This window comes from Pan troglodytes, chromosome 7 (assembly GCF_028858775.2).
Source record: "Pan troglodytes isolate AG18354 chromosome 7, NHGRI_mPanTro3-v2.0_pri, whole genome shotgun sequence".
NCBI lineage: Eukaryota > Metazoa > Chordata > Mammalia > Primates > Hominidae > Pan > Pan troglodytes.
Genome location: NC_072405.2, coordinates 150253204 through 150268900, shown reverse-complemented (window position 1 = coordinate 150268900; position 15697 = coordinate 150253204). Strand labels below are relative to the sequence as shown.

The 15697-nt window shown below is 42.0% G+C and overlaps 1 protein-coding gene across 12 annotated transcripts in view; it reads left to right on the top strand.

The window, feature by feature from the left end:
* The window catches only part of TRAPPC9 (trafficking protein particle complex subunit 9), a 733986-nt gene that overhangs the window by 469629 nt on the left and 248660 nt on the right, over positions 1 to 15697 (top strand). For all 12 annotated transcript variants that reach the window (XM_001142596.8, XM_063816568.1, XM_063816569.1 and 9 more), the window contains one exon: positions 11971 to 12081. In XM_001142596.8, the coding sequence (XP_001142596.4) occupies positions 11971 to 12081 (111 nt within the window). The remainder of the gene's footprint in view (positions 1 to 11970; positions 12082 to 15697) is intronic.

Below are 15697 nucleotides of genomic sequence, written 5' to 3'. Positions count from 1 at the left end.
TTTCCAGTTCTAGATCCTTGAGGGATCGCCACACTGTCTTTCACAATGGTTGAACTAATTTACGCTCCCACCAACAGTGTAAAAGTGTTCCTATTTCTCCACATCCTCTCCAGCATCTATTGTTTCCTGACTTTTTAATGATCACCATTCTAACTGGCATGAGATGGTATCTCATCATGGTTTTGATTTGCATTTCTCTGATGACCAGTGATGATGAGCATTTTTCATGTGTCTGTTGGCTGCATAAATGTCTTCTTTTGAGAAGTGTCTGTTCATATCCTTCACCCACTTTTTGATGGGGTTGTTTGTTTTTTTCTTGTAAATTTGTTTAAGTTCTTTGTAGATTCTGGATATTAGCCCTTTGTCAGATAGGTAGATTGCAAAAATTTTCTCCCATTCTGTAGGTTGCCTGTTCACTCTGATGGTAGTTTCTTTTGCTGTGCAGAAGCTCTTTAGTTTAATTAGATCCCATTTGTCTATTTTGGCTTTTGTTGCCATTGCTTTTGGTGTTTTAGTCATGAAATCTTTGCCCATGCCTATGTCCTGAATGGTATTGCTTAGGTTTTCTTCTAGGGTTTTTATGGTGTTAGGTCTTACATTTAAGTCTTTAATCCATCTTGAATTAATTTTTGTATACAGTGTAAGGAAGGGATCCAGTTTCAGCTTTCTACATATGGCTAGCCAGTTTTCCCAGCACCATTTATTAAATAGGGAATCCTTTTCCCGTTGCTTGTTTTTGTCAGGTTTGTCAAAGATCAGATGGTTGTAGATGTGTGGTGTTATTTCTGAGGACTCTGTTCTGTTCCATTGGTCTATATATCTGTTTTGGTACCAGTACCATGTTTTTCTGGTTTCTTAAGATAGAAGATAGGCTTACTGATTTGAAGCCATTCTTTCTTATATAATCACTTAATGATATAGATTTTTCTCTAAGTACTGCTTTAGCTCCAGTCACAGAATTTTGATATATCATATTTTATTTTTGTTCACTCCAAAATAGTTTATTTCTCTTGGGGCTTCCTCTTTGAACAGTGGGTTGTTTTGAAGTGCATTGATTAAATTTCCAGATAGTTGGAGATATTCTAGCTTTCCTTCTGCCATTGATTTCTAGGTTAATTCTGTTTTGGTCAGAGAAGATACTTTGTATGCTTTATATTTTAAATTAGTTCAGGATTTTTTCTGTGGCCTAGAATGTGGTCTACCTTGTTGAATGTTGCTGTGCACTTGGGAAGTACGTATATTCTGCTCTTGGTGGGTGGAGTGTTCACTAATTATCAATCAGTATGAAGTGGTTGGTGGTGTTTATTACTTTTATGTCTTTATTGATTTCATGTCTGTGTTCTATCAATTACTGAGAGAAGAGTGTTGAAGTCTCTAATTGTGATTTTGTTCATTTATCCTTTCAGTTTTTTATTTCATGTATTTTGAAACTCTATAGTTAGGTTCATACACATTAATAATTATTGTGTATTTTTGGTGAATTAATGCTTTTATCATTATATAATGTCCCTCTTTAGGTGTCTGATGTTAATATAACAGCCCAGTATTCTTTTGAATCATGTTTTCTTGGTATAATTCTTTTACTTTTAACATATATATACCATTATATTTAGAGTGGATTTATTATAGATAGCATATAGTTGAGTGTTTTTTTTTGTTTAAATGTATTCTGACAATCTGTGTCTATTAATGAGACTATTTAAGTAATTTATATTTAATGTAATTCTTGGTATGTTTGAATTGAGGTCTACCATTGTATTTTTGGTTTGTTTTTTGTTTATTCACTCTGTTGTTTATTGTTCCATTTCTCCTTTTTTATGTTCTTTTAAACTATTTGATTTTTAAAGCATTGAGCTTTTAACTTTATCTCTTTGTAGAGCTGTTCCAGTGTTTTCTCTAGGGAGTATAATCAGTGCTCTTAGATTTTCACAGTTGACTTAGAAATAATATTTTATCACTTGGTGGAATCTCAAATATAGGCTCTTTTATCTTTCCCCTCCTCATGTCTTAGTTGTATAATGTATTAAATCTGTATACATTGTAAACCCAATGTTATAATTTTAGCTTGTGTTCATCATATATCGTTCATTGGTTTTTTTTTTATTGTTTTATTTATTTATTTATTTTTTTGAGACGGAGTCTCGCTGTGTCCTCCCAAGTAGCTGGGACTACAGGTGCCCACCACCACGCCCAGCTAATTTTGTTTTTGTATTTTTAGTAGAGGCGGGGTTTCACCGTGTTAGCCAGGATGGTCTCGATCTCCTGACCTTGTGATCCACCCACCTTGGCCTCCCAAAGTGCTGGGATTACAGGCATGAGCCACTGCGCCCAGTCCATTGTGTATCTTTTAAGTAACTTAATAGGAAATTACATTTAACCAGATACTTACCATTTTTGTTACTCTTTTTTCTTCGTGTTCAAGTTTCCCTGTATTATTATTCACCCTTTGTTTAAAGGACTTTCTTTACCAGTTCTTTTAGAAAAGTTCTAGTGATGACTGACATTCTTAATTTTCCTTTATCTGAGAATGTCTTTACTTTTATTCCTGAAAGATACTTTAATGGATATGGACTTCTGAGTTGACATTCTTTTCTTTCAGCATTTTAAAAATGATTCACTTTCTCTGCCCTCTGTGGTTTTTTATGAGGATTCTTCAGACTTTAGAAAAATTCGTTGTTTTGTTTCCCCTGTGTAGGATGCATTGTCTCCCCTGTGTGGGATGCATTGTCTCCCCTGTGTAGGATGCATTGTCTCCCTGTGTGGGATGCCTTGTCTCCCCTGTGTAGGATGCATTGTCTCCCCTGTGTAGGATGCATTGTCTCTCCTGTGTGGGATGCATTGTCTCCCTGTGTGGGATGCATTGTCTCCCTGTGTAGGATGCATTGTCTCCCTGTGTGGGATGCATTGTCTCCCCTGTGTAGGATGCATTGTCTCCCTGTGTAGGATGCATTGTTTCCCCTGTGTGGGATGCATTGTCTCCCTGTGTAGGATGCATTGTCTCCCCTGGGTAGGATGCATTGTTCCCCTGGGTAGGATGCGTTGTCTCTTCTGTGTAGGATGCATTGTCTCCCCTGTGTAGAATGCATTGTCTCCCCTGTGTGGAATGCATTGTCTCCCCTGTGTGGGATATATTGTCTCCTCTGTGTGGGATGCATTGTTCTCCTGGGTAGGATGCATTGTCTCCTCTGTGTGGGATGCATTGTCTCCCCTGTGTAGGATGCATTGTCTCCCCTGTGTAGGATGCATTGTCTCCCCTGTGTGGGATATATTGTCTCTCCTGTGTGGGATGCATTGTCTCCCCTGTGTGGGATATATTGTCTCCCCTGTGTGGGATGCATTGTCTCCCCTGTGTGGGATATATTGTCTCCTCTGTGTGGGATGCATTGTTCTCCTGGGTAGGATGCATTGTCTCTTCTGTGTGGGATGCATTGTCTCCCTGTGTAGGATGCATTGTCTGCCCCGTGTAGGATGTATTTTCTCCCCTGGGTAGGATGCATTGTCTCCTCTGTGTAGGGTGCATTGTCTCCCCTGTGAGGGTTGCATTTTCTTCCCTATGAAGGATGCACTGTCTCCCTAGTGTAGAATGCATTGTCTCTTCTGTGTAGGATGCATTGTCTCCTCTGTGTAGAATGCATTGTTTCCCTGTGCAGGATGTATTGTTTGCTCTGGCAGCTTTCCAGGTGGCTTCTGTTCTTTAGCTTTCTGCAGTTTGATTATGTTTCCAGGCAGGGATTAAAAAAAAATAGTTTTTGGGTCAGGCGTGATGGCTCACGCCTGTAATCCCAGCACTTTGGGAGGCAGAGGTGGGTGGATCACCTGAGGTCAGGCATTCGAGACCAGCCTGGCCAACGTGGCAAAATCCCGTCTCTACTAAAAATACCATAAAAAATGTTTAGCCTGGTGTGGTGGTGTGTGCCTGTAATGCCAGCTACTTGGGAGGCTGAGGCAGGAGAATCGCTTGAACCCGGGAGGCAGAGGTTGCAGTGAGCCGAGATCACGCCATTGCACTCCAACCTGGGTGACAGAGCGAGACTCTGTCTCAAAAACAAACAAACAAACAAACAAACAAAGAAACAGCAACAACAGCAAAAACAAAAAACTTTTTGGGTTTCTGAATCTGTTTATGTTGTTTGCCATTTCTTTTTGGGGGTGTGGCCATTATTTATTTTAAAATGGCATGTTATTTTCTTCTTTTTTCTTAGTCTCCTGTGACATGATTTTTAGAGGTTTCGTTGTCCCATAAGAGTGTTTTTTATTTTTCTGTTTTATTTTCCCCTGTTGTTTCCATTGGATGATCTGTTAATCTATCTTCACATTTACTTGTTTAATTCCTTACTGATCCCAAAAACACATTGTATGATTTTTATTTTACAGTTGTTAAAGTTCCCCGCCCCCCCCCAACCCATGGTCTTGGAATGTGATTGGTGGTAAATATTGCATGTACACTTGGGTAGTATGATTATTCTGCTGCTTTTGGGTGGAATGTTCTCTGAGTATTAGTGAGATCTGGGTGGTCAATGGTAATTTTGTTTATCTTATATTCTTTCTGATTTTATGTCTACTTGTCCTCTCAGTTACTAAGATAATTCACCATCTGGTGAATTTTTCTTTTTTTCTTTTCTTTCTTTCTTTTTTTTTTTTTTGCTTAAGTTTTTCTGGTTCGTTTTTATATCTTCTTTTTCACTGAGATTTTCCATCTTTTCACTTGTTTCAAGTATGGTCACTTCTTGGAATGCATTTAAAGTCTCTTTCTAATAAGACAGTCATCTCAAAGTTATTGTCTGTTACTTACTTTTTCCTCATGACTTGATATTTTCCTGGTTCTGTGTTGAGTTATTTTAGATCGTATTCTGGACATCTTGACTATAATATTGGGAGGCATTGGGGTCTTGTTTGAATACTGAGGAAAATGTTGGTACTTTTTTTTTTTTTTTTAAATGCGGAGTACCTTTTGCAGGCTGTGCTGCAGTTCCAGTTTCAAAGCATTTGTGGTGCTTCTTGGATCAGCTGCATGTGGGTGCCCGTCGGCATTCTTGCCTGGAGATCAGTTATCAAAGCCCGTGGTTTGCTCTTGAGGGTCTGATTCTGTCAAGCTCAGCTCCCTGGTGAGCTTAGGAGTTCATGCTTGACTTTGTCTGCTCTCTGAATCGATCTCCTTTCTGAAATCTTCCCAAATTACTGGGGGCTCCTATCCCTATGTGCCTGCTACAAAGCCAGGATGTGAGCTTCCCCCTCTGTGTGTCTACATGGAGGACTGACTGTCCAGAGGCACAGAGAAGGAAATCAGAGTGATGCAAACTGGCCTCCTGGTTTTGGGACCTCAGCTCTTTGGGTCAGTGAGGTGGTTTGTATCAGGGAGGTGTGTGAGCCTGTCCCACCAATACTGCTCTGATGTCATTATCTCCTGTGGTTTGCTTTGAGGCTGGGCTGGGAGAAAAGGGAAGAAAAAAAGGGAAAAGACTCAGGGATTCTCCTACTTTCTGTGGCCCTTCATAGTACCTTTTCCCACTTATTGGACCAGGAAGAGAGGCTGCCCTTGGAGCTCTGTCTGGCTATATGCAGGGCATGCCTCTGGACTCCACGCTGCCTTTCAGTTGAGGACAGGTGGTACTGGAGAGAGATGCAGCTCACTGCCAGTTCAGAATAACTTCAGTTTCTGGCTCCTACTGTGATCCACCTTCTAACATTTATTTTTTGGGTCTTCATCTTCAGCTCAGTGCATTCTATGATTTATAGTTGCATTCAGTGGGAGAGACAAGGTAGATTGTGCTTACTCCATCTTTTCCAGAATTGGAACTCACCTTTTTTTTTTTTTTTTTAACACAAACAAATTCATGTCACTCATCTGCTTAAAACTCTCAAAATAGCTTCCCATTATGCTTGGAATGAAATATGAATATTTCCCCATGACCTTTCCTCTGTTTTTACTCCTACACCACTCTCTGCTTGTTCTGTTCCTTGATCACACTGTGCCTTACGATTTTTGCTTTAACTGCTCATTCTCTCTGGAAAGCTGTCCTCCAAGACCATCACATGATTGCTTTCTTGTTGTTGGATTCCTAACTGAAACATCATTTCTTCAGGGAGGCCCTTGTTTGCCATCAGATCTGAAGTCATTTTAAAACATCTGTGTTAATGTCAAGAGATTCACTTAATTTTTAAGAAATATTTGTGTCATACATGTCTTATGCTCTGCCTCATATAGTAGCCCACTTTTAGACTAGCTGTTGCCGTGGCAACCAAATTTATGCAGGTGTCACCTGATAGCACCTTACCATAGCCGTCGTGAGCATCTCTTGCTTTCTGGAATATTCTAAATGCCTTCTCTGAGGCTGTAGGTTTGGGTGGCTATGGGTAGTCTCTCTGCACAGTGCATGGATGAAGTGTGAGAGAACTGACCCCTCTGGGGGAAAGCTTGACTAGTGAGGGAAAGAGTTGGGAGAGCAATTATTTCCTATTCTGTGCCTCAGGCATACAGTGTGAAGCGCAGTCCTCTCGGCTCCACAGAAGGACGATGATTGAGCCCCAGCTGCCGACAGGGCCGCCAGCTCAGTGACGCACAGCAACATGCCCTCTGGCATCACCTTCTCCTCTGCTGCCCCACTTTGCCTACTCTACATGCTTCCTGGCATCCCTTCTCTAAGCACTAGCTCTGTGCAAACCCTTTTCTCAGGCTCTGCTTTCTGGGGGGATCCCAGGCTAACACAGTATTCTAAATGACTTTAAAAGTAACTTTTTATAAGACATTTCAAGTATAAGAAACATAAATAAATGTCTAGGAGGTATCAATTTATCTACCATACAGACTTGTCCATTTTTAATATTTCAGTATATTATATTTGCTTTTATGTTTTTAATTTAAAGAAATAAAAATATGCTGTTAAAGCTCTGTATATTCTTCCACACTGTGTCTCTTGCTCTCTTAGCATGAATGACTACTCTTAAATTTGATATTTATAGACAATATCGAGTATTTTAAAACATATTTTAAAATTTGATATACATATATATTGTATATCTTCTGCAACTTATTTACCCAGCAATTTTAATATGAGATTTGTCTGTGGTGGGGCATATAGTTCTTTTAAATTCATTGTCACCTCTGCATAGGTTTCCATCATATAACTCTACCATTGTATGTCTGTATCTACTCTCCAGTTGATGTGCACTTAGTTAAAAGCAGTTCTTTACTTTTATAAACGATGTTGCATTGAACACTTTTGAATGTGCCCTTTTACCAGACTCTGAGTTGACCAAGATAGGTAGCTACAAATGGAATTGTTAGGTCAAACTCTTTTTCTGTCTGAAGGAGTTGTACCAATTTGTATCCCTACCAGCAGTGACAGGAATTCCCGTATTTCCTGTTGATCTATAGCTTGACTAACTCTTGGTACTGGGATGCTTTAAAAATATTTCCAATAGGTTGGGTGAGAAATAATACTCTTGGGGTTTATTTCCATTTCTCTAACTACTAGTTGGATTGAGCTTCTGTTCCTGTTTATTGGTCATTGGGTTTTCCCTACTTTAAATTATTGATTCTTGTCCTTTGCTTAATTTTCTATTGGGTCATTTTTTTCTTATTGATTTATAGGAGTTCTCTATAAATTCAGAATTCAAATCCTTAGTCAATTTAATGTGTTGCAAATGCCTGTGAAAAGATATTTGCAGCACATTAAAAATGAAGCTTGTCTTTGCTTTGGTTTTTGATGTTTTTCATTGTACCAAAATTCTTAATTTTAATGCAGCCAAACATTTTATTCTTTTCCCTTATATTTTATATGTATTATAACTCATTTGAGAAGTCTTTCTTTTTTCCAAGGTCATGAACTGTTCATCTATATTTTGTCTAAAGATTTTTAAATATTGTTTTTCTATATTTAGCTATTCATTCTGTTTGGAATTTATTTTTATATATGATGTGAGGTAGGGATCTAATTTTCTGTGTACCTGCATAGTCATTTTTCCCAGCACTATTCAGTGACTCTTGTCCTAATTAATCAACACCACCAATACAATCATCTCTCCAGTTTCCGTATATTCATGGGTCTGCTTTGTAGCTATCTTTTCTTTCACTAATGTATTTCTCTGTCACTGCCCCAAGTGCCTCTGTCTTCATGATTACAGCTTTATAACAATTCCTGACATCTAGTAGGCCAGATTCCTTCCAAAATACCTCCCACATCATTGTTTTAACAAAACCCTTTTGGGATTTTTCTTATTGAGTTGCATTGAGTTTATAGAAATTTGGAAAGAGATAATTTCTTTAAAAATATTAAGTCTTTCCATCTTTGAACATAACGTGGGTTGGGCATCCCAAAACTTGAAATGCTCCAAAATTCAAAACTTTTTGAGCACTGACATGATGCTCAAAGGAAATGTTTATTGGAGTGTTTTGCATCTCAGAGTTTTGGATTTGGGATGCTCACTTGGTGAGTATAATGCAGGTATTCCAAAATCTAAAAACAAAATTTGAAACACATCTGGTCCAAGCATACTCAACCTGTACATCTCTACACTTATTTTTCTTCTTTAATATTGTTCCATGAATTTATAATTTTTTACATAAATATCGTGCATATATTTTGTTAGATTTATTTCTACCTGTGTTGTGGACTGTGTTGCTATTATAAATGTATTTTCTCAAAAAGTTTGTCTTGTAATTGTTTTTAGTTGATGTGTATGACTGGTATTGATTGTATGTCTTAATCTTTTATTCAACAATCTTTTTCAACTTTTTTTATAAGTTTATAAAAAATGACAGCAAATTTTATTTTTTAAAACAACCCCATCGGTCCTGCCCTTTTCCCTCACAGGAGTATAATAGCCATGAATGTAGGGATCTTGTGTTTCTCATTCAGTTCCTCAGGAGGTATTTTTTGGATGAAATACTTAATAAAATCTCCAATTTGGGGCTGAAGAAACAGTGCCCACTCACTGTATCAGAGTGGTTTTATTAATATGTAACTGCTCTCTTTGCTGAAAAAGGGCTTATTTTTTTCACCTGGCAGCCTGGTCTCCCACACTCAACCTGACTACAGATTTCCAAAATAGCTGGGCTCCTCCATGCTGCCGGGACTTTGTTCCCTTGTGTCTTCTAAGCCAGGCAAACGTGTCTGTCCCCTTCAGAGACTCGCCTTGGTCTCAGCTCTTCCAGGAAGCTTTCTTGGATTTCCCCATACTTCAGACAGATGTGTCCAGAAAAAAAAAAACAAACCCAAAAAGCAAACAAGAATTAAGGTAAACCATATGCTCAGAGCATCAGCCTTAAAACCAAGCATCCAAAGCCATATGGAAAGGTACACAGAATAAATGACATTATGATGGCACAAACCACTGCTGCAGTCTGGGAAAGGAAACTTATGAATAACAGATAGGAAGCCAAGCTCCACCAATACATCATCATGTCAACAATTAGAAGGAATAGAAACACTAGATCCAGACGCCCCCACACTCAGACAGTGAGTCAGAAAAAAGAAGAGCAAGAGGACAGAAATGCATTGTGTATTGATGCTGCTCATTCCTGTGCCATTTCCTAAGCACTGTATTCTGTGAGTGAAAACAAAATATATTTGAACCTTTTATTCCAGGCTTTTAAAAAATCACTTCAATTTTCCTCCTCTGATAAATGTTTTACGAGTTCCCTTTTCTGATGAAAGATTTTGCTGTGATTAAAGATTTCATGAAGTTATGACAACAGAGGAATAGATCTTCATTCTCGGAAGCTCATTTTTCTGTGAGCTGAGTGAAGAGGCCTCTTGTAGGCAGCTGTCAGAGCTAATGAATGTTTTCCAAGCGCCAAACCTCTGGGGAAGGCAGCCCCACCCAGAAAACCCAGACTCAACTGATGGGAGCTGTCATCTCAAGGTGTGCGGCACCTGTTGACGCTGTGCTACATGATATAAATGGTGACATGTGGCCGGGTGCCGTGGCTCACACCTGTAATCCCAACACTTTGGGAGGCCTAGGCGGGCAGATCACCTGAGGTCAGGAGTTTGAGACCAGCCTGGCCATCATGGTGAAACCCTGTCTCTACTAAAAATACAAAAATTACCTGGGCATGGTGGCGGGCACCTGTAATCCCAGCTACTCAGGAGGCTGAGGCAGGAGAATCTCTTGAACCCAGGAGGTGGAGGTTGCAGTGAGCCGAGATTGCGCCACTGCACTCCAGCCTGGACGACAAGAGTGAGACTCTGTCAAAAAAAAGAAAAAGAAAAAGAAAAAGAAATGGTGACATGTTCCTGCTTTCCGCCTGGGAGCAGGTCACACACGCCCATGTTCTGAAAAATTGATATTTCACAGATGCCCCGTGGCCTTTTGACAAAGTCCTACTTGTGTGTGCATGTGTATGAGAGTGTATATGTGTGTGCGTGAACTTCTGAGCCTGTCACTCTACCCCCTGTACCTCAGTTCCGCTCTCTGGAAATTGCCGAGGACATGTGTGGCTTTGGAATGAATAGAAGTCCACATCTGTCGGGAAAAGCCAAGGGTTTCGAGCTCTGCATCCAGGGCCCCGGGCATCACAGCAGCATGGCTGTCCTCTCCTGAGCCTCCGTCTCCAGTGCAGGGGGCTCCACGGACTACCCCCGAGGCTGTTGTCATGAAGTCACAGGCGATTGTCCCTTTCTTTGACCGGACTTTCCTTTAACAACCAGCAAAGCCTTGCCTCCCACTTGGAGAAATACATTTGAGAATTCAAATGCCCTTTGGAAGGCCATGTTTTGAAGTCACACTAGGCTAATAATAATGACCCAGAGCACAGATCTTTTTCTCTGTGTTTTCTCCCCCCATGAAAACTGTTTACCCTGCTCTTCCAAGAAGAATGGCCTCTGCTCAGTTGCTGTCATCTGTGTCTGTCCTGTCGTGGGTGCAGCCATCCACTGAGCTCAGCAGACATTTATCGATGACCTGTTATGTGCTGACTGTGATACTTGGTGTCTGAGATACTGTATGAGTTTTCGGCAAGCATTCAACTGTGATGTTAACCTATCAGATGGTGATGGACACAGACGGCGCGTTTGGGGCTGGATTTTTCCACTTTGTACATGGAGCTCACACGGCTAGAGAGAGGCCGGCAGTGCAGGGCTGCCACGGCCACCCAAAGAAGTGACTGCTCTCAAGCACCTCCGACCCTGCTCTGTCATCCACAGCCTGTGGTTTTTGTCCTTAGTGTCCCTGATGGTTACTGAGCTTCTGGGCATCCTGCTTGCTTCTAGGGAGAAAGGAAGGGGAATGAGGAAGGCGGAAGGCTAAAAGCCTTCTCCCAGGACATCGCGTTTGTATTTGGGAAGGAAAGTCTCTAGGGGACTGTGCCTTACTGGCTGGAACTTCACCACATGGACCAGCCCTTGCAAGGAACAATGGGAACTTGAGCATTTTACTTGTCACCTCTGGAGGAGAGGAAACAAAAGAGTAGAGGCTTCGGAGGGTGATGAGTAGACCCCGCAGTGTCTGCCCCAGTTCGAGAGGTGCCCGCATGGGAGAAGCTCGTGCTGGGTGTGCACACACACACAAGCAGGACATGCGTCACCACGCTTCAGGGCCCAGCGTGGAACCTGGTAGCTGAAGATGCTGGCTTGGACACAGCATCCTTGAATGGCACTGTATGCCTGTGTTTCTCTGCAGATGATCAGACTTTAGAGTCAGGTGTTCCAGTCGTCAGTGTATATTGAGGTTTGGAGAATTCGGGTTACCTTCCCAAGGCCACTTGGTTGGTAAAAGGCATGGCTGAGCTGTGAACACATGTCCCCAGGACCCCGGGCCCAAGGAGGAGCTGATGCCTACACCCACTCCTTAGAGTTCACACTCGTGTTCAGAACCAGTCTCCGTAATCCTCTGAGCCCAGGAGCACTTGGCATTTCGATATACTTTGCCCTTCTTAAGTGGTGGGAAGTCTTTGGAGAGGAGAAAAAGGGAGAGTCATTCCTCTTTGGCTGTCAGAGGATTCTGAACTTTCTTTTTTCTTTAATGCAGTACCCGGCAGTGTCACCTGCTCCTGGATGTCTTCAACTCCACCGAGCATGAGCTGACCGTCAGCACCAGGAGCAGCGAGGCGCTCATCCTGCACGCCGGCGAGTGCCAGCGGTAAGTGTCCCATAGACCCTCGCGCCGCCGCAGGCCACCCTCTGCCTTCACCACGCTGCTTGGGAGGGTGTGGAGATAATCCACCCCAAGTCCTCAGAGGATGGGCAGTTTGTCTCCCTTTCAGAGATACCGTAGTGACTATTCAAGTTTCGTGGGAGAATCTGGAGTCGTTTTAAATTAGAGCTAAGTGCAAAGTAGGTAAAGCCGGATGGCGTCTGAGGAAGTAGCAACATGTGCTTTCAGAGCCCACATTTGAGGACCCAGCAGCATCCAGGCATCTTTGCTGTTAAATTCTTAAGAAAGTGGTATCTGGGCTGGGTGTGGTGGCTCACACCTGTAATCCTAACACTCTGGGGAGGCCAAGGCAGGCAGACCACCTGAGGTCAGGAGTTCAAGACCAGCCTGGCCAACATGGTGAAGCCCCGTCTCTACTAAAAATACAAAAACTACCCGGGCATGGTGGTGCATGCCTGTTATCCCAGCTACTCGGGAGGCTGAGGCAGGAGAATCGCTTGAACCCGGGAAGCAGAGGTTGCAGTGAGCCGAGATCGATCGTACCACTGTACTCCAGCCTGGGCGACAGAGCGAGACTCCGCCTCAAAAAAAAAAAAAAAAAAAAGAGGTGGTATCTGGAAATATTTGGCATCAGTCTGGGAACTGCATGTCAGCATCAAGAGGAATTAATGCTACAGAAAGACAGGCAAGGCTCAGTCCTTCAGGAGGGGAGCACAGTCACCCAAGCCCAGTCTCTGTAGGGCAAAGAGAGGCGGCACTACCAGTTGCTGGCCAGGGTCAGCCTCAGGAGACCCCTGGCCCGGCAGAGGTGAGTGAGGAGCTGATGCGGAAGTGAGAGCTGGTCAGGAGCGAGGCCAGGGCATGCCCGGAGGCAGGTGGAGCTCAGTGACTCCGGGGTGATGCTGTCCTTCCATGGCGGAGCCCCTCAGTGGCCCCTGACCCACTCTCCACTCACCCTCCCTCCATACTAAGAGGCTGTGCTTCCAAGCCCAGCCTGGTTCTAGGGACACACACTTACACATGGAATTCTAGAGGGAATAATATTTTTATTTTTAATTGCTGAAGACTTCAAACATACAGAAAATCACTTAGAAACTGGCATACCCACATTCTAGATTTTGTTTTATTTGCCCCAGATCTTTCTCTCTCTCTCTCTCTCTGCCTCTTTCATTTGTTTTAAGGAAATAAAATGTTTTTTAAAATAGCAACATTAACATTATCAATCAGTGGTGGAATGTAAGTCTAAACCGCGATGAGACAGCATGACACACTCATCAGGATGGTTAAAGACAGCACCAAATGTTGGTGAGGGTGTGAAGCAACTGGAACTCTCATGCCTTGTGGGTGGGGATATAAAATAGTGCAGCTGCTTTGGAAAAAGGTCTGGGGCTATCCTATAAAATTAAACATACACTTACCCTTTGCCCAGCTATTTCAACCCTAGTTATTTATTTAAGGATAATATGAAACATATGGTCACAAGAAGACCTATACAACGTTCCTAGCCAGAAAATAGAGGCCAGGTGTCCATTACAGGAGAACGGACAAACAAATGGTGGTGTTTTCTTACAAACGGAACGGTGTGGTACTCTGCAACAAAAACGAATGAATTACTCATACACAGAACAGCACTTGCAACTCTCAGGAACAGGATGCTGGGTGAAAGGAGCCTTACCCAAAGTGCATATGCCATGTGGTTCCATTGATACGAAATGCTGTAGGTTGCTGCAAAAGTAATTGCGGCTTTTGCCATTACTTTTACACCAACCTATAGAACAAGCAGAACCAATTTACAATGGAAAAACTCAGAACATTGGTTCCTTCTGGAGAGATTGGAACAGGGTTTGATCGGGAAAGGGCATAAGGTAATTTTCTAGGTGATGGTCATGTTGTATACATCAGTAGGGTTTTGGGTTACACACGTGTATCTATTCGTCAAAACTCAGCAACTAATCACTTGAGATTTGTACATTTCCTGATGTATCAGCTTTATATCAGAAGGAAAAACTAAGCCAGTGTTGAGCTCTGTCAATGATATGCACACTGGAGGGTTTGGGGTCGGGGCATGATAGCTACAATAGTCTTTGAGTTCTATAAAATATCTGACAGATTAATAGATGGGCAGATGAACACATTAGGTGCTAATGCAAATATAGTATAATGTTAACAGTAGCGTCCCTTAATGGGCATATGGGGTGTTCAGTGTAAATCTTTTTCACCTTATATTTGAAATTTTTTAGAAGAAATTGTTGGCAAAAATAAAAGTAAAAATAGCTAAACTCTTCTTTTCTGCCCACCTCATCCCATCTTCTTTTCTCTTTCCTTCCTCTTTAAGGTAATTTCTTTCTTAGAGGTGATGGTATCATTCCACATCCATGTTTTACTACTTTATTGTATAGACATATATCCCCACCCAAACATTATTTTGACAGTTTTTTTGTTTGTTGGTTTTTTGTTTTTTTGATACAGAATCTTGCTCTGTCACCCAGGCTGGAGTGCAGTGGCACAGTCCTGGCTCACTGCAACCTCCACCTCCTGGGTTCAAGCGATTCTCCTGCCTCAGCCTCCTGAGTAGCCAGGATTACAGACACCTGCCACCATGCCCGGCTAATTTTTGTATTTTTAGTAGAGATGGGGTTTCACCATGTTGGTCAGGCTGGTCTTGAACTCCTGACCTTGTGATCCGCCCGCCTCGGCCTCCCAAAGTGCTGGAATTACAGGCAAGAGCCACTAGGCCTGGCCGAGAGTTTTTTTTTTTCAATGGCATAAGTGGTTCCATATCATATATGTCCTTTTAAAACTTTAAAAATCAGCGTTATTCTTTGGAGCCAAATATAAATCTGGTTCTTTCATTTGAACTGCTATTAATATTTCATTGTGTAAATATGCCACTTTATTCATTTCCATGCTAATGCACTCACTGTGAGGTGGCTTCCAGGGTATTCATATTTAATGTGATTATTGTTAATGACATGCATGAATGTCAAGCCAGGCCCTGCAGCCTTGTAGCAGGTCCTGTTTGGGCTGCTGGAAGCTAGAGATTCAATGGCTTGGGGGGCATTTATGGCCTGCCTTTGAGAGGTGCCAGAAAATCCTCCTTCCCAAGATCCCTTGGAAAGGACTTGTCACTTGGGTGTGGGTATGCGTGTGGGGCTGGTGTATGCTTCTGTGTGTATGAGCTGTGAGGGCTGTGGCTGGATGCTGTGGCACCTCAGGTTCCTCAGGATGAGGACAGGTGCCTTCGGGGAACATCGATGCATCCTCTGGGGTCTACGCCTTTGGCAGTGCTGGGTCCAGTGCTGCTGCATAGGGAACTGTCAGCCCTCGGACTGCTCTTTCTTATCTAAATACCTTGATGTAGTCCAAGATCCCAGAGAACATAAATCTGGTCTTCTTATGACACTAGTATAAAACACTTTAAAGAAATTATAAATTGCTAAGCTTGTCCTGTATAGTAAACTTGACTCATTCTTGGCAACGCGAGGCTGATGACATTAACAATCCCAGCTGCAAATAATCACAATTTAGTCTTGTGCTTCAGGCTTTTTTGTTATTAAGTTTTTGCTTAAATTCTCATTTCTGAATGCTTCTAACTCGAATA